The 22443-nt window shown below is 34.8% G+C and overlaps 2 protein-coding genes across 2 annotated transcripts; both read left to right on the top strand.

Moving 5' to 3' along the window:
• The first annotated feature begins 12039 nt into the window (after positions 1-12039).
• Positions 12040-15200, top strand: LOC120260600 (root phototropism protein 3-like). The gene is made up of 2 exons (XM_039268109.1): positions 12040-12806; positions 14701-15200. The coding sequence occupies exons 1-2, from the start codon at positions 12075-12077 to the stop codon at positions 15190-15192; spliced, it is 1224 nt and encodes a 407-aa protein (XP_039124043.1). The 5' UTR covers positions 12040-12074; the 3' UTR covers positions 15193-15200.
• Positions 15201-18649: 3449 nt separating this feature from the next.
• On the top strand, positions 18650-20634 carry LOC120261888 (DELLA protein DWARF8-like). The gene has a single exon (XM_039269896.1). It carries the CDS (start codon positions 18777-18779, stop codon positions 20514-20516), a length of 1740 nt encoding a protein of 579 aa, XP_039125830.1. The 5' UTR covers positions 18650-18776; the 3' UTR covers positions 20517-20634.
• The last annotated feature ends 1809 nt before the right edge of the window (positions 20635-22443 follow it).

The following is a 22443-nucleotide window of genomic DNA, read 5'->3' as shown; positions in this document are numbered from 1 at the left end:
ATAAAATTAAATGTATTAATGTAATGCCATATTGAAAAATCATCTAGGTCTAAATACTAAAAGGAATTATCGTATTATAAAAAACATTTTTTTTAACTTATTAATATAAACTTGAGCTACTCGTAAGTTTTTTTTTTCAATGTTTTTTTTTTACTGAACATTGTTCGTATATTTGTTATACATTTCCTCATTTCTTAACACATGTTTGTTACCCTCCAAATATAGATGAGTATAGACAAGTCTCATTTATCTGTCAAATTGAGGATAAAATGGATGGTTATCTCATTTTACAGGTATTTTGAGAGGCTAAGCAAAACATTTTATTTTTTTTTATTATATTATAATAATAAATATTAATATTATAATATAAGTAGCAAACAGCAATGGTGACTATGTAATTAAAATAGAAAAAAAAAAGTTGAAAAAGAAGCAAATATGGAAAACCCAGAAAGGAATTATATTATTGTACTTATATAAGTATGACTTATATGAGTGGATGAATCATGAGTCTCTTGTGCGTTATGATCTAATCTCTAGTTCTGAATTTCCTATTTTCATTTTTCTTATTGAAAAAATCACAATTGTTTGCTAAAATTTGTTAAAATTATATTGCTTTTATGATGAATGGTGTATTGATGTTTGATGATCAAAATAAAGTCATTAACTCGTTGGTTTTAAATGAGCATGGGTTTAAGTTGACCTGAGGATCACTATATCGGAGGGGTTGGTAAGTGCAGATAGGATTTATCCGTATTTTTACAAGGTATATAAACTTCTTACTAGTACCCACTATTGGTAAGTTGGTGGGTATCATCCATGTTAAGGTTATGGGCTCCTTGGTGTTTTATTTTATGGGCTTATTCCAAAATTATTATTTTTGTATAAAAAATTAATTTGCAATTTAGTTATTATTAATATATATGTAAACATATAAATCTTTATACAATCCTTATTACATGTGTAAGCGCGTAAAAGCGTGAATTATTACCTAATATAAATTTTATTTTTAAAAATTATATGTTGTTAGAGGTTTTTTTTTTAATATTAAAAAAAAATATTTACTAAATTACGCATGTTTGGGATTATTTACAAAAATAAGCACATTGGGAAAAAAGGGGAAAACTTTCCCCATTTTCACTTTTTTTTATTTTTTTATTTTAAAATATAGAAAACGGGAAAGTTTCTCCCGTTTTCATTTTTTTTTAATTAAAAAATTTTAAAAACTAGAGAAATTCTCCAGTTTTCTTAATTTTGTAATTTTTTTAATAAAAAAAATGAAAACAGGAGATTAACTCCCGGTTTCTCATTTTTTTTAATTTTAAAAAAACTCAACGGTTGCACCATTAAGTTTTAAAAATATTCTTTTTATATAATTAATTTTTTAACTAAAAAATAATTGTTGATATATATATATTAACGTTCTATTTAAAAAAAACTACGAATCTCGAAAAATATTAGAAATAAAACGGTCAAAGTTGCACAAGTAATTAATTAGTACAAAATAAGATGGTTAAATCTACAACGGTAAGTACTTAATACAAAGTAGGACGACCAAACCTACTCCGTTAGTAATTAACACAAAGTAGGTCAGTCAAATCTGTACCGGTTAATAATTACCACAAAATAGGACGATGAAAAGTGCACCGGTCAGTACTTAGCACAAAGTAGGTCGGTCAAACCTACAACAGTTAGTTATTAGCACAAAATACGTAGGTCAAACCTGTACCAGTCAGTAATTATTTCAAAGTAAGTTGGTCAAACCTGCACCGATCAGTAATTAGCACAAAGTAGGACAGTCAAACTTGTTCCTGTCAGTAATTACTACAAAGTATGTCGGTCAAACCTGCATCGGTCAGTAATTAACACAAAGTAAGACGGTCAAACCTGCATCGGTCAGTACTTAGCACAAAGTAGGTTGGTCAAAACTACATCGGTTAGTAATTAGTACAAAGTAGGTCAGTCAAACCTCTACCAGTCAGTAGTTAGGACAAGTCAAACTTGCATCAGTAATTATTAGGACAAAGAAGGACGGTTAAACCTACACCGGTCACTAATTAGCACAAAGTACGTCGGTCAAACCTGCATCGGTCAGTAATTAGTTCAAAGTAAGTTGGTCAAACCTGCACCGATCAATAATTAGCACAAAGTAGGATAATCAAACTTGCTCCTGTTAGTAATTAGTACAAAGTATGTCGGTCAAACCTGCACCGGTCAGTAATTAACACAAAGTAAGATGGTCAAACCTACACTGGTCAGTACTTAGCACAAGGTAGGTCGGTCAAACCTACACCGGTCAGTAATTAGTATAAAGTAGGTCAATCAAACCTCCACCAGTCAGTAATTAGGACAAGTCAAACTTGCATCGGTAATTAATTAGGACAAAGTAGGACGGTCAAACCTGCACCGGTCAGTAATTAGTACAAAGTAGATCGGTTAAAGCTATACGATCAGTGATTAGCACAAAGTACGCCGGTCAAACCTGCACCAGTCAGCACAAAGTATGCCGGTCAAACCTACACCACTCAGTGATTAGCACAAAGTAGGACAGTCAAACCTGCACCAATCAGTACAAAGCACAAAGTAGGTTGGTTAAACTTGCACCAATCAGTAATTAGGACGGTCAAACCTGCTATGTTCATAAATGAAATTTTCAAAATTCAAGCTATTTATATAAAACAACATTAGTAGCCTATTTTCACTCTTGCACACTATTTACTCTCTTTCAGCTCACTCACACATACTTCTTCTTATTGTCTTCAACAATGGCAGAGACTTCACTTGTTTTAGTTTACTGCAATGGTTCAATCACTGCCAGTGAAGACACAATTATATTTTCTTCGGAGGATCAATCATATTTTTATGTCGAAGACATCTCTTACGAAAATTTAAAGAGATCCATTGAAGAAAGCATTGAGACTGCTGACAACCAAAGAGTTTCATGTATCAAATACCGGCTTCCCACTTTCTTCAGGATCCATTAAGATTTGCTATCGGTCATTCAAATTGCGTATGACCGAGATGTTCGGATGATGTTCAACTGCCACAAAAGAAATCCAGATATTGGCATTATTGAATTATACGTGGAGTTCGGTGCTGCAACTTGCAAGGGTGCACCTTCCCAATAACAAACTGCCCCAGATGACGAAGTTTAACGCAACATGAGACGAGAGAGGATTTCATCACCATACCAAGTTAATGAACCTGAACGGCTCTCTACGGAGTAGAGGGCACAAGATGATCCACCACCTAATATTTATTTTACTAATTCACAACATCTACAAGGCGGGACAAGTTCTTTTCATGATACTCATGAAACCGAATTCGGTCAGTATGGGCGATCCAGTGGAGATGATGAGGACGATGATGGTGTCAACTTTGGGGAAGACACTGAAGCAAGTGTTGATGACATTCAGTTAGAAGAATGCAATCTCGAAGATGTTCCAATGCCCGGCTATAATTTTACGATGGCACCAATGGAGCCTCCAGCACATATGTGGACCCTTGATTTAGAAGCAATGTCGGCACAAGAATTTTCGGAGTACCCTTTATTGTATGCCGACACATTAAGCGGAGTAACGACAAATGGAGATCTGCATGTAGGCATGAGGTTTCAAAGCAAAGATGATACTGTGATCGCAATTAAGCATTACTTCTTACTTAAATCTGTCGAATACAAAGTTATCGAGTCCGATCCGACTCGATACTCCGATAAATGTAAGTCATATGGCGATGGGTGCAATTCGAGGGTTCGCTCATCCTTCAGCAAGCGGAGACAGCTTTGGGAAATTACAAAGTACACTAGGCCTCACACGTGTTCATCAGCAATGATCTAGTAGGATCATTCGAAGTTGGATTCAAACATGATTTGTCGCCAAATACAAGCACTAGTCCAACAGCAGCCAAGCATCAATGTATCGGTTTTAATAGTGGAGATCAAGAATCAATACGGATACACACCGACATATAGGAAAGTATGGACAGCTAAGCAAAAAGCGGTTAAAGTAGTATTTGGCAATTGGGAGAAGTCCTACAATGAATTACCAAGATGGCTATCAGCGTTGCAACAGTTTGTTCTTGGGACAATAGTTGATCTTAAGACCCAGCCGACATACGATGGACCTTATCTGGTACGTGATACTCGAATCTTTCATAGAGTTTTCTGGAGCTTCCCCGCATGCGTGGAGACTTTCAAATATTGCAAACCGGTCGTCCAGATAGATGGCACCCATATTTATGGCAAATACAAAGGCACTTTGTTGTTGGCAATCGCACAAGACGGCAATAAAAATATCATGCCGATTGGTTTTGCCATCATGGAAGGAGAGACGTTGGGTGTATGGACTATCTTCTTACGCAACTTACGTTCCAGTATAACACTACAACAAGGAATATGCTTCCTATCCGATCGCCATGAATCTATCAAATCAATTTTTCATATCCAATGAGTGCTCCTCATGCATACCATGTTTACTGCATCAAACATATCTCGGCCAATTTCATGCGTCGTTTCAGAAACAAAGAAATGTAACGGATAGTTGTCAATATTGGCAAGTTACAAGATTATTTTTTTTTTCTAATCTAACTCTTACATTGTTGTTAATTATTGATGTTATCTTAACTTTTTAAGTTCATTGTTGCAGATTATTCGAAAACCATTCAAGATTTTAACTACTGGTATGGTTCACTGCGGGACAACGATGCAGAGGCGACGAGATGGTTGGATAACATACCGCAGGAGAAGTGGGCTCAAGCGTTCTATAAAGAAGGTAGAAGGTATGGTCACATGACAACCAACCTCGCAGAATGTGTTAATTCAGTGCTTAAGAGAACAAGAAACCTTCCTATAACAGCTATGGTTAAATCAACATACTTCCGACTTGCCGAGTTGTTTGTGAGGAAAGGTGTACAGGCGCAAGCTCAAATCGCATCAGGCCTTATCTTCTCAAAATCACTAATGAAGGTAATCCAAGAAAATCAACAAATAGCATCTAGCATTTACATTCGTCAATTCGACCGTGAAGAGAAGTCATTCATAGTAGATGAGATGTAATCCCCGCAATGTGGGCAACAAGCTAACAGTTTTCGCATCAACCTAAGATCACATTGGTGTGACTGTGGTGCTTTTTAGACGCTACATTTTCCATGTCGGCATGTCCTTGCAGCATGCTCTCATATTCGTCTACATTAAGAGGAATATGTTGACAACGTGTATAGGCTTCAGACAATTTTTAATGTATATCGTAAAGAGTTTGAGCAAGTATCAAATGAGGGATATTGGAACCCTTACAATGGTCCACATCTACGTCCTGATATTACGATGAGAAGACCGACGAAAGGAAGACCAAAATCTACAAGGATTCATAACGAGATGGATATTAGGGAAGGTGTCCAGCGAAAACGTTGTGGTTTATGTCGCAACAAAGGACATAGTTGCAGAAATTGTCCCAACATTGCCGGTTCAAGTAGTCGGTCGTAATGTACTCTAAATGTCTTCTTTGTTGTAATGTTTTAATGATGTAAGCCTTCCATATAATTATAACATGCAATGACTTATCATTAAAGCCTTTTGTTAAAGCATATAAAGAAAAAACAAATGCAAAAAAAAAAAAAAAGTAAATTTCAAAAAATACACAACATAGAACACTAAGCAAAAAAAAATACTACAGATGGTTTTGTGCACACAATAAAGAAAACAATAACTAATACAAGAGTCTACTCTACCGTCTATGCTGCCACGTCTCAGTAAAACATTGAGGTGGATGGATATCTCTGTCAGGCAGTCCCCATGGCCTAGGTCTTCGTGCTTGCTCGACTAGCGGGTTGTCATCAGATGATTCATTCAAATCGTGTATTGCTGAGGCTGGAGTGTTCAGGTTCGCAACAAAGTACGAAGGGTTTGGAGGTGATTCCCAGTCTTATTACCGAAATGAAGTTGAACGACTAGATTGTCCCCGTCCCATAGGTGAATGAGGTTGATACTCAAATAAATTCCACATAAAGTCCATCCCAAAATCAATAGAGTATCTGCTGGGCTCAACTGGAGGAAATCCATGGAGATGAGATGATTGAGTAACGTTGATATCATCTGATAAGTGAAATGACTTATACCCTTCGTGATGTGGTTGTCGAGGAATATGTGACTCGTCGTGTTCGGCCCGAGAACTATGCTTACGCCGTCTTCGTACAGGAAGACTTGGTGGTGGCACATCTACAACTATTGTTAAAAATGCTTTGAGAGACGCTGGAAGAGTGTTCCTTCTCGTATGAGGATCCAACATGATCCTGATATGTCGATAAAAATGGTATGGTGTTAGTAGTATACCAGTCATAATATTCCACCGACATTGCGTTATTCCCGGCAGGAACATGGAGGCTGAGGCAACATGATGATCTATCTCTCCAGTGTCCAATCCATCTTTTGTGCATCAATATCCAATCTGTGTCAATTCTGCCATGAAGACATGATCATGGGTCAGTCCAATGCAAACTGGATCGAGAGGAACACCTTGGGCGAAGCCAAATTATCTTGTCACTCGATCTGTTTGGTGCCACTCAACAACTTCGAAGCAAATCATTGATGTAAACGCAGTCTATAAAGGTCTGTCCGTGAAAATGTCCTGTGGCACTTGTACGATTATCTCGTTCGAATCGTAAGGCCGCCATATAAACTGTTTACAATTGTTTACCAAATAATCAACAATTATTAATACCTAAAATATGTGCATGACTTATCAAATTTTTTTTTACAACATTACCTGTTACATCTCTAACTGATCTAGTAACTGGCTATATACCTTCACATTGTGCTTGTTTCTGCGGCTATCATCATCCACTTCAATGTGCGCCCACTTAAAAAATGAGAATGAATTATAATTACAATGTATTATAATTGAGTGTAAAATGAATCATCAATTTAATTTGCTCTCACCTACGAGCCAGAGGAAAGGATACGATAGCACGGGTTCGAGGAGATATACTTGAAATCCTGTACCATGCCCATGATTGAAGTAATATCATAGATCCACTGATATTTTCCATATGCTTGTTGGATGCACGGCATAAAGACCTGTACAGGGTTGTTAGACATGCTGAACCCCAACTGTATCTTCCTCGCTTCAGAAATCCCTCAAGTGGTAACCACTTCAGATGAACCTTGTTCTGAGATATATCTGACATGAGGACACAACCGATAAGCCTTAGGATATAGCCACATGCATAGTATTCTATCTGTCGTTGACTTGCATCGTATGACAATATGCCAAATGTTTCCTCAAGCCACGTTAGACCTTTTCCTTTGCTCCATCGGTGGGACCACTCCGAGCAACTCTGCATAAACAACACTTCCTAAGCCGGAAGTCTGCTCGATGACTTCGTGGCCGTTAATGGGTAAGCACAGTAATAGCCACATCTTCCAACGTGATTGTTGTCTCACAACATGTAAGGTGGAATGTGTGTGTTTCAGTCCGCCATTTCTCTACTAATGCGCTCACAAGAGCGGCATCAATTCGGAAATTAAGAATTTGAGCCGCATGATAGAACCCTACTTCTCTTAAAAGGCCTATGATTTCTGGAGGAGGCTCTACGATAGACACATTTCTATACCTAAGAACCCGATCAGGTTGTAAAAAGTTATAAATTAATCAATTTTATATTAAATGGAAAAATAAAATAGGTTGACTTGAAAAAATATAAGACACGAAAAAATCATAAATTACATATGCTATCGAAAAATTAAATATGATTGAAGAGTAAACCATAAACATTGGTGTGTTATTTATGTAATACATCATCTATCTAACCTAATAATATAATTATTAATATGATTAATAATTATGAAATAATACAATTATTAATATAAACTAATGACTTAATATAATTTTTAATAGAAAATTAACCTAATAATATACTAGGTTATCTAAATAAACATGCTTCGGCCATAATATAACAATTATTAATACAATAAAATAATTAACCTAATAATATACTAGGTTATCTAAAATAATGACTTAATACAATTATTAATAAAAAAAATAACCTAATAATATATTAGGTTATCTAAATAAACATGCTTCAAGATTAATATAACAATTATTAATAAAATAATTAATTATGACATAATAAAATTATTCATAAAACCTAATGACATAATACAATTATTAATAATAAACAAAATTACCTAGAAATATAGTGGGTTATCTAATTAAATATGATTGGGGTGCTAATAAGATAATTATTAATATGATTAATAATTATGCCATAATACAATTATTAATATAAAATAATGACTTAATACAATTATTGATAAAAAATAACCGAATAATATACTAGGTTATCTACATAAACATTCTTCAAGGTTAATATAACAATTATTAATATAATAATTAAATATGACATAATAAAATTATTCATAAAACCTAATGACATAATACGATTATTAATAATAAAAAAATTATCCTAAGAATATAGTGGGCTAACTAATTAAACATGATTGGGGCGCTAATAAGATAATTATCAATACGATTAATAATTATGATATAATACAATTATTAATATAAAATAATAACTTAATACAAATATTAATAAGAAAAATAACCAAATAATATACTAGGATATCTAAGTAAACATGCTTCGAGGTTAATAAAAGCAATTATTAATACAATAATTAATTATGACATAACACAATTATTAAAAAAAATACCCTAAAAATATAGTGGGTTATCTAATTAAACATGCTTCGGCCGTTAATAAAATAATTATTAATATGATTAATAATTATGACATAAAAAAATTATTATATGAAACTAATGTCTTAATATAATTATTAATAAATAATTAATTTTAAGGTTATCTAATTATACAAAAATATTATTTTTTCCAACAAAATGGATGAAATGTGATCACTCTGTCATCTTAAGAACGCCATCTAAAATTATCAACAGAAATCTCGTTCACATGTAAGTATTAAACATCCGAACAATTAGAACTTGAAATAAGATTAAAATGGGAGAAAATGAGAATGGAGGGAGATAATATGAAATGGGAAGTGGGTATTATATAAGAAATAATAATAATAAAATAATTCAACAGATATATGTATATCTTTTAGTAATGTGTTTGTAAAGTGGCTATGTCACAGGGTTTTTGCTTTTTTTCATAAAGTCGTTAGAGTCTTAGAGGTGAAAGCCATTAGTAAAGAAGTTATATATATATATATATATATATATATATATATATATATCATTTATTATGGCTGAGGGTTTGTTTTTTTGCTTTTTTCATAAAGCCGTTAGTTTCTCTTCTCTGAAAAGCCGTTAGTAAACCATCTCTTTTTTTGCTTTTTCATTTTTTTTATTAAAAAAATTACAAAATCAAGAAAATGGGAGAAACTCTCATGTTTTCTATATTTTAAAATAAAAAAAATAAAAAAAATGTGAAAACAGGAAAGTTTTCCTCTTTTCCCCCAACTTGCGTATTTTTGTAAATAGTCTCGAACATGCGTAATTTAGTAAATATTTTTTTTTTGTAATATTTTAAAAAAAAAGCAGTTGTTAGAGGGATGTGAATCAACAATTAATTTTATTACAAATTTAAAATGGAGTAAAGCTTTACCTTACAAATATAATATATAGCATATATATCAAAATTTATCTTTAAAATCCGTGGGTACCCATGCAGAAAATTTTGCCCAACCATTTACCCACAAATTTATGGGTATATCAACTTTATACCCTTAATTGCTTATTAGGGATGGTTACTAGTGGATAAGCAGGCATGGGCCTTCTTTGCCAAGTTTACTACTCGCATAGTCTGTGGGTGGATAAGGTAACTTACAGATATGGTGGTTTGGTCATGCATGTTTAGAATGTTTACCAATATATATATTCAAGATAGTTTTAAATTTCAAGTTGCTGATTTTTTTTAATTCAACTCAATTCGATTTGAATGGATTATTTGGACTCATCTTATTTTGTGTTGCTCTTTTCTGTTGGCTCCGTTTGAGTATTCTATTTGTGGGTCATTTCAAGTGCGGGACAGAGCTACATATAGAATTGTAGGGTCAAATAACCCATAAAAATTATAAAAATGTTTATTATATATAAATATGTGAAAATTATCAAATTAACCCCATTAAATTAAACAATTGGAGTCAATATGCAATATTGAAAAAACTTTTTATAAAAAAACATGTGAGTTATTATATAAATATTAAAAATTTAAAAGCTTGTGTATTTTAAGACCTATATTTTTAGCTCTATGTTTGTTTTTTTATAAAACTTTTAGAAAATGTGAAACTAAAGCTACTTTTTATTCTCTTCATTTTCAATAGTTTTTTAGTTATTTTTTAATATTTTATCCAATCTGACGAAAAACACCATCAGAATCTTAGATTTTTTTAATTAAAAAATTAAACTTTTAAAAAGGTAATGTTTTTTCTTCTTCACCTTTCAAGCTACTTTAAAAAATATATATGATTTAGCCCTTAAATCAGTCACTTTTCAATTATTTGAGATAAATTTTTAAATATAAATTTTTAATAAAATTTCTTCGGTTTTATTTTATTATTTATATTATTTACATTTTTATTAACTATAATTATATATGTATATATGATTTTTTTTTATTATATGATATTATGCTTATACCTGGACCTCACTTAATAAATTTTCTGGCTCCACTGTTTCAACTTTCAAATACAATTTGTTCTCAATAATCAATATAGAAAAAAAGATATTAATTCAATTAATGTATTTTGATTTATAAGTGATCAATATTAGAGTTTCATCTATTTTTATAAAATAAATAATTTATTATGTTAATAAATTTTATTAATAATTTTATAAATAATATTAATAGATTTTAAACTATTAAAATAACCATAACTAATGATTCTATAAAATTTAAATAGTAAATATAAAAATACTTAAAATAACATTAAATTGTTAAATTTTCAATAAAATATTAAAAATTTTATAAAATGTTTCACATAATTAATTGAAAATTTTATATAATAATAGTACTAATTAGATTTTCTGACACAATCTTTGAAAATAGCTTCTTCAAATAGAATATTTCTTCTAGCACACCCTTTACATGACTTACTCATATTTAGTAAAAAAAGGTTGTTATTTAATTTAATTTTTTGTAATGGCTTCTTCAAAAAAATTAAAATCGAAATTAAAAACAAGAATAAAAAAAAAAATTAAAAACAAGAAAATCAAAATCGAAATTAAAAACAAAAATAAAAAATAAAATAAAAACATCAAAAGTACTGCTATGCATATCACTGCCTATCGTAGTAGAAAATTTAAAATTGGCGTAGGGAATGACGCCCGGTTGGAGCCATCGCTGCGCCAAATTAAATGTTTCATGGCAAATGTGGAGCACCGTTGGATAATCTCTTAGAAATCAACCATAATTTTATCTGAAAAAATTGGAGAGAGTGAATTTTTAACCTCCAGAAACTTTTACGATGCATCTTTTATAAGAAAAAAAATTATTGGAAATTCGTAAGAAAAAAAAAAAAAATTAAATGCTGTCAAAATCAGTTGAAAATCCATTGAAAATTGATTGAAATTTCCAAACGAATATTTTCTGTAAGAAAAAAGACGTTTTCTTTGTAGTGATCTGCTTGGTGAAAATTCTCACATTCCTTTGCATGGTTGAGCCTTTAGATCTCTGGTTGTGCGCATGTGCTGCCACTCTAGCTAATTAGATTGAATGAAGAGGGATACCAGTTCCACTTCCACAGTTGGCTTCTTTGTTCATATATAATTAAATGAAAAATGTGTTTTTGTGCAACATTCCTAAAACTTTCTTTATCCTTATTGGGACCATTAATGTTGCAACAAAAACATTTAATTAAACTTCATATATTCCTTAAAATTCCTTCAGAACATCTTCCTCAAAATTCTTGCCATTTCTCCATCAAATTTATACATTCAACTCCCAATTTATTTTTTTAAAAAAATAATAATTAACATTATAATTAATTTAGAAAAGAAAAAAGAGTATTTAAACAAAATCGATATACAGTCCACACAAACTCTGATACTGAAGAACCACATCCTACTACAATGAACACACTCACCACCACGTCTACCTTGGCCAGAGACCTCAAAGGGTCATCTCCGGCGACCACTGAGTCCTGGTTCGACGACGCATGCGTGCTCGACATCGACAATTTCGTCAAAACACTATCCGGAATCAAAGCCAAAGGCGTGCACTCTGAGCTCCTTGGCTCACTGATCTCTCACTACGCGTCAAAGTGGCTGCCGGAGCTCTCCGGCCGGGAAATGACAACACTGTCAATTAGCAGTGGGAGCTCGCCGGACAACTCAGTGGCGGCGTGGATGAAGAAGAGGTTCTTGATTGAAACACTGATTGGGATCCTTCCATCTGAGAAGGATTCAGTGCAATGTGGATTCTTGATGAGGCTCTTGAGGGTTGCAAGCATGGTGGAAGTGAGTCCGGCGAGCATGGCGGAGCTGGAGGCACGTGTGGCGGCGCAGTTGGAGAGGGTGACGTTGAAGGAGGTGATGATACCGGCGTTCAGGCACACGTGTGGGACGGTGTTGGATGTTGGGTTGGTGTTGAGGTTGGTGAAAAGGTTTGTGGGGTTAGAGGAAGTGCAGGGGAAGAGTGGGGCTGCGGCGAAGGTGGTGAAGCTTGTGGATAGTTACCTGGCGGAGGTGGCGCTTGAGCCGGAGATGAAGGTGGAGGAGTTTGAGGAGCTGGCAAAGGCAGTGCCAAGCCATGCAAGGACGTTGGATGATGGCCTTTACAGGGCCATTGATACGTATATGAAAGTAAGTTCATCAGTTTTTTGATTCTTTTTTTCTTTTTATGCCTCCTTTTCTTGTTCTTCTCTTTCTTCTCCAATTTATTTTTATGATTTATTTATTTTTGGTAATTGTTATGATTTTGAGTCAATATTTTGTTTGGTTCATTTGTTAGATTTAATTAGAGAGAAAGGGCCTTGGTTTATTTATTTATTTATTTATGAAATATGACTAGCATATGTACAGTTAGAGGGCATGTGTACAAAGACAATACAGACCATCTATTTTTAGCAATGTTGTGTCTATGCATCCACAAGGAAGGATTTTTAGCAACATTGTGTCTAACATATTTTTAACCTATTCTTAAAATATATCTTTCATGTAGAGGCCAATGTTGTTGGACCGAAAACTTTTGATATCTTTTATTTTTCTTTTGTAATAAACAAAAAAAAAAAAAAGAGTTTGAAATTGTTGGCATAAATTTTTTTATATAACAACATTTTAATCCATGAGTAGTTTTAATTTCTGTAGTTTATCTCAATATTATTTTCTTTGTATTTTTACAATATTCAAAATAGTCCTTTATTTTATTTATTTTTATTCATTTTGGTTTATACACTTTCAAAAAGTTTGCATATAATATATCAACCTGCATCATCAATTGGTTTATCCACATAGCATGGTGATGTAAAAATTTAAAATATTTGAATTAAAAATTTAATAAAATAATTATATATTTCTAATTGGGTGTTAAATGTTTAAAAGTTGACAATGTGGACTTTGGCCTAATGGTATTAGCATTAGCTCTATTATGAAAAATATTGATGTGGAAATTTTATTGTGTTAGTTTAAAATCTTAGACGTAGTATTAGTAATATGTCTCCGGTTGTAGACATAAATTTGGAGTCTAAATCTCTTTTCTTAGAGTGAAGAGTGAAGACACATGACTAGACATTTAATTTCTGATTGTCTGTGCAACCTGATTTTATATATTCTTATCATTTTTTTATCAAAAATAAAAAATAAAAAATACTTAAAAGTAAAAATTAAAGTAAAATAGATAGATGAAAAAAAAATGCAATTTAAACATACTTATAATAAATATTTTGATGTTAAAATTTTAAATTATGCTAATTATTGATAAATATTAATATTTTTTAAATTATTGTTAAATGTATTTACTGAAATAACGAAAAATTATAAAAGGAGAGTGGTGGATAACGTTGACCGTTTGGTAGATATTTGAATGGTTGATGGCTAACTTTCATAATGATAATAATGAATTTTAAATATGTATATATATATATATATATAAACAGATAAACCATACAAATTTCCTGATCTTCAGGATAAGGCAACCCAATCTAGCCTGGGAAATTGGGTTAATATTTTCTTGTCTGGGCTCAGAACTAACATGTTAGGCCTCAAAATTTAAATTCAAGACTAATGCCATAGACCTTTAAATCATCAAAATTTAACTGTTATTCTCATTGTTAAAGATTTCTTGGTCTATTAGCATCGATCCATGTTCGTATCATTACTAAGAATATAAATTCAAATCTCAATTAAGTAAAAACACGGATAAATTAATATAACTCTTTATTTTTACAAGTCTTTCTTACTTTACTTGCTCACTTTGTCAAATAAAAAAAATATCTTTTTATTCCCATCAAAAGTGGGAGCACATATATAATAAGCTCAGGTTGATTTCTCAATGAATATTTTGGTTATATATATATATATATATAGTTACGGTACTAGGCAAGCATATCAACACATAAAAACTTAAAAAGCAACATTTATATTGTTAATTAAACACAAATGCAAGAAAATTTGTTTTGGCTTCAACTGATTAGTATCAGTCCAAAAATTAAACACACTTTAATTAACTTGTGTTGACTTGCTATATATGCATGCACAGACACACCCAGGCATAAGCAAACAAGAAAGAAAGACACTATCCAAGTTGATGGACACCAAGAAACTGTCATCAGAAGCCTCCAATCATGCAGCACAAAATGAACGTCTCCCTATCCGTTCAGTAATTCAAATCCTATTATCTGACCACTCCAAGATTGCTCGACTCACCAGTGATTACTCGGGACCAATGAGCCTCACCCGTAGTCCAAACTCCACCCGCTGTCACTCCAAACGTGAATTACTGGCTCAACACCAAGAGGTTCGCAGATTGAAAGATGATGTTACAAGACTTCAGTTGCAATGCCAGTCTCTGCAGGCTCAGATAGATAGAATCACAGAAAAAAATAGGAAGGGCAGTAAGAGAGGATTCTTCGGTTGGAGTACTTTCCTTTCCAAGAACTCTGATGAAATGGTGAATAGGTTTCATGACGGTCGAAGAACTCCCATGAATACAATCAAGGCCACTCCCAAGTGGAGGCACTCTTCATCCTGAGATGAAGAGATGATCATTATTTATTTGTGTTATCATGCATGTATTTTGATTTCTGTACATTCATTCTTGTCATTACCTAAGTTGGTTTTTATGTTTGGTAAGAGACTATTATGCACATAAAAAAAATAGATAACATATGGTTAAGTTAAGGACAAGAGTTTCTACAAAATCAGGTGGCACTGCCCCCACAAGAATGAGAATGATCCCTTCCAGAACCCTTGACTGAGACCAGCTGAAAGGAACCTTCCTCTTGGAGAATACTGATTGATCATTAAGGATAAAAACAAGCTTACAAGTGAAGTCACTCTTTGAATGGAACAGCAAATTAACTTGGAGAAATATTAAATGGTTATATAACTAACTGAATCCATATTGAAATGCAGGGAAATAGACAAAAGAAAGAACATTTATCTTAAATAAATATTGCAAGAAGCAAGAGGAAGTGAGGTAATTAAATCCTGGGCATGCATGTATGTTCTGGCATGAGAATCCAAAGCCAGCAATGGTGTGAAAAGTCATGAGAGAGATGGATAACAATTGAAGACACAGATTACTGGCTTGTGCAGTCTATATACAAATAAACAAATAAATAAATAAATAAACAAATAAGCATGAATGACTTTGCTTTTGCACTCAGAGAGATTTTTTGGGTGATTAACAGATCATTAGTTGAATTCAGAAGTTAATTGTCAACAAAGGCATGAATTCAGAATTAATTTATAGATAATTGAGCCAAATTATAGAGCTAGAGATAATCAACTCATGCTAAAAGCTAGGGAATGAAAGCAACAAGTCTGGGACCAAAAGACAGGGTACCACAGAACAGGGAATCTGAAAGATCACATCTGCTCTGTTCCCCACCCTTTTCCCTGATTGCAAAGGGACCAACAGAAAAAAAAAAGAAAAAGAAAAAGCATCACACCCTTCTCCCACTCGCTCCTGTTCTTCCCAAACACTAATCTAATTAAGTGCTTAACATATCTGATCTTTTGATAATCAAGAAAGCATCAGTGTTGAGCCTAAAACAATTAACAATTCCACTAATGGATAAGATGAAGTAGAGGAGTTATATACATAGAAATGAGAAGAATGCATGGGTGCAGTACAGCTGTAGGTGGTCACTAGCACCTAATATGCATACATGAAGAACATTTGGAATCTTGAAAACAAAAGGATGGAGGACACTTGGTTGAGGTCCCTCACAGTGAAGATAAGCATACCCTAAATCCTCTCACTATGTAACGTGATAGTGTCAGCCAAACCTACAGGGTTGGCCACACACTTGTTTCTAGCCAAACAGCACCACCTCACTACACTGCATGCTGGTCCCAAGAGGCCTTGATCCCCAAACCCCACAACATTTAAATTCACCCTCCTGAAAAAACTTCACATGACCTCCCTCCCTTTCTGAATCCCTGATTCTACAAACATCTCAACCCAAACCCCAAACCTAGGGTTCTCCCAGAGGTAGGACCAACAATAATATTTGGGACACTGACATTGGTCCCCTATCCTCTAACTAATATATTATGGACCACACACACACACACACACACATATATATATATATGAAAGACATATTCTGGTAGTTGTGTTTATTATTCAATCTGATCGTTGTGTACTCTCACTGTTCGTGGACACCAAGCCCGTGACATGATCTGAGTTAAAATCCATATTTTATTACCTTCACTGTGATTTTTATATTTCAGTAACACCACCAATGTCAGTATTTCTTCTCTTATTTTGCTTTGTATTTAACATCTCCTTCATTCTAAACACTAAAAGCAGAAATACCAGCTAATATTATGTGATTGCCAGAAAAATAATCCACTAAAATTGAGGGATAAGAGTAAACAGCATTTATCTGCAGGTTTGAAATAGTAATGGTCAGTACTAAGTATGACAGATTATCACTGTAAACTGCTGCTGTACCTACACTGATTAAAGGCAACAGATAAAAAACATTATGAAAGTATGATAAAAATTCATGTGAATTGAAGTACAAAAAATGATTATTTAAGTGAAAAGAAGGCAGCCCATGAGCTCACAGTTTAAAAGCTGCAATCTTTGAAGTATCTTTCTTGATCCAAAAAAACTAATAATTTTATCCCGGATTAGTTTATAACTAATCAATCAACATCTGCTTTAACCATATACATATGTTTGCTTCTCACTCATGCATGCTCATATTTTAAACACTCTTCACCATCCGTCTAATAAACAACATCAACATGAATGAATATTAAAAAGTGCCTATGACGTGAGTGAAATTAAACAAATCCAGAGAAAGATGTAGACTAATAAGATATTATTTTCCCTAAAACCAATAGGATTAATTAATCCTTAATTATTGGACAAGAGGCCTAGAGATGCATGCCCATGTACACAGCTTTCCACTGCCAGCAGCATATTCTAATCTTGAGATGCCTTAGAATTTGGTCAAGGTAATATGACTGACAGACACCTTTTGTAAGGTAATATACAAATTGATATTGATCTTGATAACTTAAACATGTACTACAGTAAATTAATTTATAACCATAAAGATTTAGGAATTCATGTTGTTTCTTGAACTCAATATCCAATTGGCACAATTGGATGTGAATTATAAATAAGAGATCAAACTCAAACTCAAACTCAACATTTATTTAGTACTGTCTTAATTAGTATTCTCGTTCTCTAGTTTAAAAATAGCTGGTGAAAATCACAATGAAAATATATCTAAATCCTGAGTATATGATTATCTTGGAGAATGCTGACAGGGATCTTTCAACGACACCCACTATTAAGCAAGCAACCTTCATCTATGGAATTTCTTTCTAAATTATACAACTAAAACTTCAATAATTAACTGAAAGGAATTAATAATTTGATAATAAAAAATTATAATTATAACAATTGGAATTCAAATAAACAATTAGGTATATCATAGAATGCACAGAAGGACTGACTATTAACAAAATTATTTAGAATAAATAAATAAATAAATAATTAATTAATTAATAGGTAATGGATTGAAAAATACTTATCTGATAGACTAGGTAAGCATCTTCATCAGGTCTAAATCGGATCCGGGTTCTGTGGAGTGTGATGGGACCGGAGAACGGTTCACCGGAGCGCTGGCGCCACCGTGCAAGCACTGCAACGACCGTGTGGGGTCTAAGAAAAGGTCGTAGCCCGGTCACCATCGCCCGGCCATCCCGGTGATCCCCATCTCCCCTATCTCGTCCGTCCGATCACACAAGGGTCCTACTGGGTCTACGTCTAGATTGGACGGCCGTGATTTAGACGCCCATTCCCGAAAGCGATTTTTTTCATACTAATTTTTAATTAATCGCTCACGCGTCACCCCCTAAATTATCATCTCTAGCTGACGTGTCATTGCTTCTCGGCTCCTGTGACCCGACACGTGTCCCTTTCCCTCTCGTATCGACCTTTCCCTCTCTCTTCGTCGATCCCCTTCCTTATTAAGCTCCTCAACCTCAACTCAAACGCGAGTTGAGATCCCCCCTCTCTCTCTCTCTCTCTCTCTCTCTCTCTCTCTTTCGAGTATTATCGGATTCGGGTTTGGATTGAGGTGTTGGATGGGTCCGTACCCGTGTGGATCGGCGGCAGTGGGGTGGGAAGGAGTGCGAAGCGAGGTACAGTGCACCGCCGCCCCGGATATCGATGGCCTCCTCGCCGGAGCTGGATACCGTGTTCGATCCTCCGATCTCTGCCAGGTAGCGCAGCGGTTGGAGCGTCTGGAGTCTGCGATGGTCTACAGTAGCGGCGGCGGCCATGTCGACTATGATCACCTTGCATCCGATGCCGTGCACTACAACCCCTCGGACCTCGCCTCCTGGGTCGACTCCATGCTGTCAGAACTCACCCCGGCCGACCCCGGCCCTGTGCGACAAGCGCCAGCCCCCGACGGTTGGGTGGACCAGATCTATCCCCAGCCGCAGAGAGCGGTGGCAGCTCGAATGGAGGAGGAGGAGGACTCGGGGATCCGACTCGTCCACCTCCTGATGTCCTCCGCCGAGGCGATCCAACGTGGCGACGCTGCCCTCTCCGGTAGCCTCATCGACGAGATGCGCCTCCTCCTTACTCGCGTCAACACCGGCTTTGGCATCGGCAAGGTCGCCGGCTACTTCGTAGACGCCCTCACTCGCCGCCTCTATTCCGTTTCCTCCCCCGCCGCCTCTGGTTCGCCGGCGGAGTACGAGATACTATACCACCATTTCTACGAGGCCAGCCCTTACCTCAAATTCGCACACTTCACCGCTAATCAAGCTATTCTAGAAGCATTCGACGGTCACGATCGCGTCCATGTCATCGACTTCAGCTTGATGCACGGTCTCCAATGGCCGGCCTTAATCCAAGCCCTCGCCCTACGACCAGGTGGCCCCCCATCCCTAAGACTCACAGGAATCGGCCCGCCATCCCCAGACGGCCGCGACTCGCTCCGCGAGATCGGTCTTCGACTCGCCGAGCTCGCCCGGTCCGTCCGAGTCCGGTTCGCGTTCCGTGGCGTCGCCGCAAACCGCCTCGACGATGTACGTCCCTGGATGCTCCAGGTGGCACCCGGAGAAGCCGTTGCCGTCAACTCAGTGATGCAGCTCCACCGCTTACTTACCGATCCGGATTCACCCGGTCCGGCCCCAATCGACTCAGTTCTCTCGTGGATCCATGGTCTCCGGCCCAAGATCGTAACCGTGGTCGAGCAAGAAGCCGACCATAACAAACCCGGTTTTCTCGACCGGTTCACAGAGGCTTTATTCTACTACTCAACCATGTTCGACTCGCTCGAAGCGGGCCGTGCCAACGGATCAGCGGCCCAACAACAGCAAGCCACAGCAGTAGCCGAGGTCTACCTGCAGCGTGAGATAAGGGATATTGTGTGCTGCGAGGGACCAAACCGCGCCGAGCGGCATGAACTCCTTGTGCGTTGGCGAGCCCGAATGGGCCAAACGGGTTTCAAGCCCGTTCACCTTGGGTCCAATGCCTTCAAACAAGCTAGCATGTTATTGACTCTCTTCTCCGGCGAGGGCTACTGCGTGGAAGAAGTGGACGGCTGCCTGACTCTTGGCTGGCACAGCCGGCCCCTGATCGCCGCCTCCGCGTGGCGGGCCGACGATCTTGAAGACAATGCCCGGCCCGTTCCGGATAATTTCATCTTCAGTAGCATTAGTAGCACTAGTAACACAAATGATAGCAACAATAACAATCATAATAATAATGATATTATAAACAGCAATGGTAGTATGTTGAGGAGGAATAGCAACAATAACAGTAGGAGTAGTGATAGTAGTTCTCAGCAGGAGAGTATACATGGGATGTAGATTGAATGTAGTGAATTTTCATGCCAAATTCTGTGTTCTTTGTTTTGGTATATGATGAATGTATATTGGAGTTGTATAATTTGCAGGGATGTAATTTGAGAACCATTTATTGTGATCAGGTTGGAAGAGGTGTGAATGAAGGCTGCCTATTTTTTATCAGATTTGGATGGGCGAGGGTGCGTTGCAGGAGGTCTATGTCCTGCAGGTGGGAATCACGTGGGAGGGAGGGCCATCGTTTCTGGGTTAAGTCACTGTAGATGTGGCTTGTTTGCTTTCGATTCATTGTCAGGCATTGCAGAACATGTTTTCCTTATTGATCTTTTCAAATATCTTATAAGATAAAATTTGGGAAAAATTATCTTTAAAAAAAAAACTTTACATGGGAGTTTGCTATATATATATATATATATTTTTGGGGGAACGAATTTTTATTGAGCACTTAGTTTGCCCATCATCTCCTTCTTGGTAGACTAATTTTTCAAGATCAAGCTGAGGTTTGTATTGTATTCAAATGTGTTTGGAAGAATCTTTTTTAAAAATTGATTTGAAGTGAAGTTTTTTTTATTCTAACTCAATTAATATTAATTAAAATTATAAAATTTCAAAAAATAAATTTTTTTATTTAATAATAGATATTTTAAAATATTATTTTATTAAAAAATTTAATATATATATATATATATATATAGATCTTTATACTAATGGGTTGGTGGGATAAGTTGAGCATGTTTGGTTGGAGAATGTGAATAATTCACCTACGAAGAACACTCCAAAAGCTTTAAACATTTATCAGCTTCAGTTTTAATACATATATTAATTAACTTATTTGGTAAGGTAGATGTGATCCCAACATAAATTTTCAGTTAGCTACATCAATAAATATTGTTTTAAAATTGAAAAACATTGTATGTGTTATGAATATTATAAATGGATGAGCAATAACTCTATAGCAGTAGGTATTACTGTAGCAATCTTCTAGATGTTATTTTAGCGATCGTAGCATGATCATCATGTAGCGGTGACAGATCATTACTTATTCCACCTACCAGTGTATTTTGGACCATTGGATTGAATCAATCCTAGCCGTCCATTCAACCTCTGAATGCCTATAAATACCAATGATTTAAAAACCGGACCGGACCGTAGGTTGAGCCCGGGATGAGCAGGGGAGCCGCCGATAAACCGGTCCGATTACTCACATAAAATAGTAAAGAACGGGCGGCCGGTTCAACCGGTTCAACCCGGTGAACCGGTGAACAGGTTGAACCGGACCGGCCAATTTATTAATTTAAATTATTTAATTAGTTTATTTATTTTATAATTAAAAACTTAAATAAAGTTAATAAACTCATTAACTCGGTCCAAATTTCAAAAAGGCAAAAAAGTCAAAAAAAACAAAATACTTGAAAAAACAAAATACTTGAAGATATTAATATATTATGATTTATTATCATTAATTTATTATAATTAACTTATAATTTTACGCTAATCAACAATTAAATCATTAAAATTAAAGTATTAAAGTATTAAACCAAACATTTCAATGGTTTTGGTTTTTTTATTTTTTTAATCATTATTGTTGTATACTTGTATACTTATATTTTTATTTAATTCTTTATTTTTTTAATATTTGTTGTATAGTTGTATCCTTGTATATTTGTATTTTTAAAAAAATTTTTAATTTTTATATAAAGTTAAGACTTTGTGACCTTATAAAGGTAATTTAAATTTGCAATATGTAATTTTTGTATCTTTATTATTATTTTTTTCTTTATTTTTGAAGTTATTTTTACTTATTTATTATTATTATTTTAATTTTTAAATATTTATTTATTTGAAAAAATTAAATCCGGTTGAACAATTTTAATAACGTCAAGAGTTATTAATCAAGAGTTATTCACTAATATGAATGGGCATTTTTGTTGAT

This window comes from Dioscorea cayenensis, chromosome 5 (genome assembly GCF_009730915.1).
Source record: "Dioscorea cayenensis subsp. rotundata cultivar TDr96_F1 chromosome 5, TDr96_F1_v2_PseudoChromosome.rev07_lg8_w22 25.fasta, whole genome shotgun sequence".
Taxonomy (NCBI): domain Eukaryota; kingdom Viridiplantae; phylum Streptophyta; class Magnoliopsida; order Dioscoreales; family Dioscoreaceae; genus Dioscorea; species Dioscorea cayenensis.
This window is presented reverse-complemented; position numbering and strand designations above follow the sequence as displayed.

Excerpts from the sequence above, each read along its gene's own strand:
- LOC120260600 (XM_039268109.1), top strand. The coding sequence starts at position 12,075 with ATGAACACACTCACCACCACGTCTACCTTGGCCAGAGACCTCAAAGGG. Across the intron at positions 12,807-14,700 it reads CCATTGATACGTATATGAAA|ACACACCCAGGCATAAGCAA; the intron begins GTAAGTTCATCA and ends ATGCATGCACAG.
- LOC120261888 (XM_039269896.1), top strand. The coding sequence starts at position 18,777 with ATGGGTCCGTACCCGTGTGGATCGGCGGCAGTGGGGTGGGAAGGAGTG.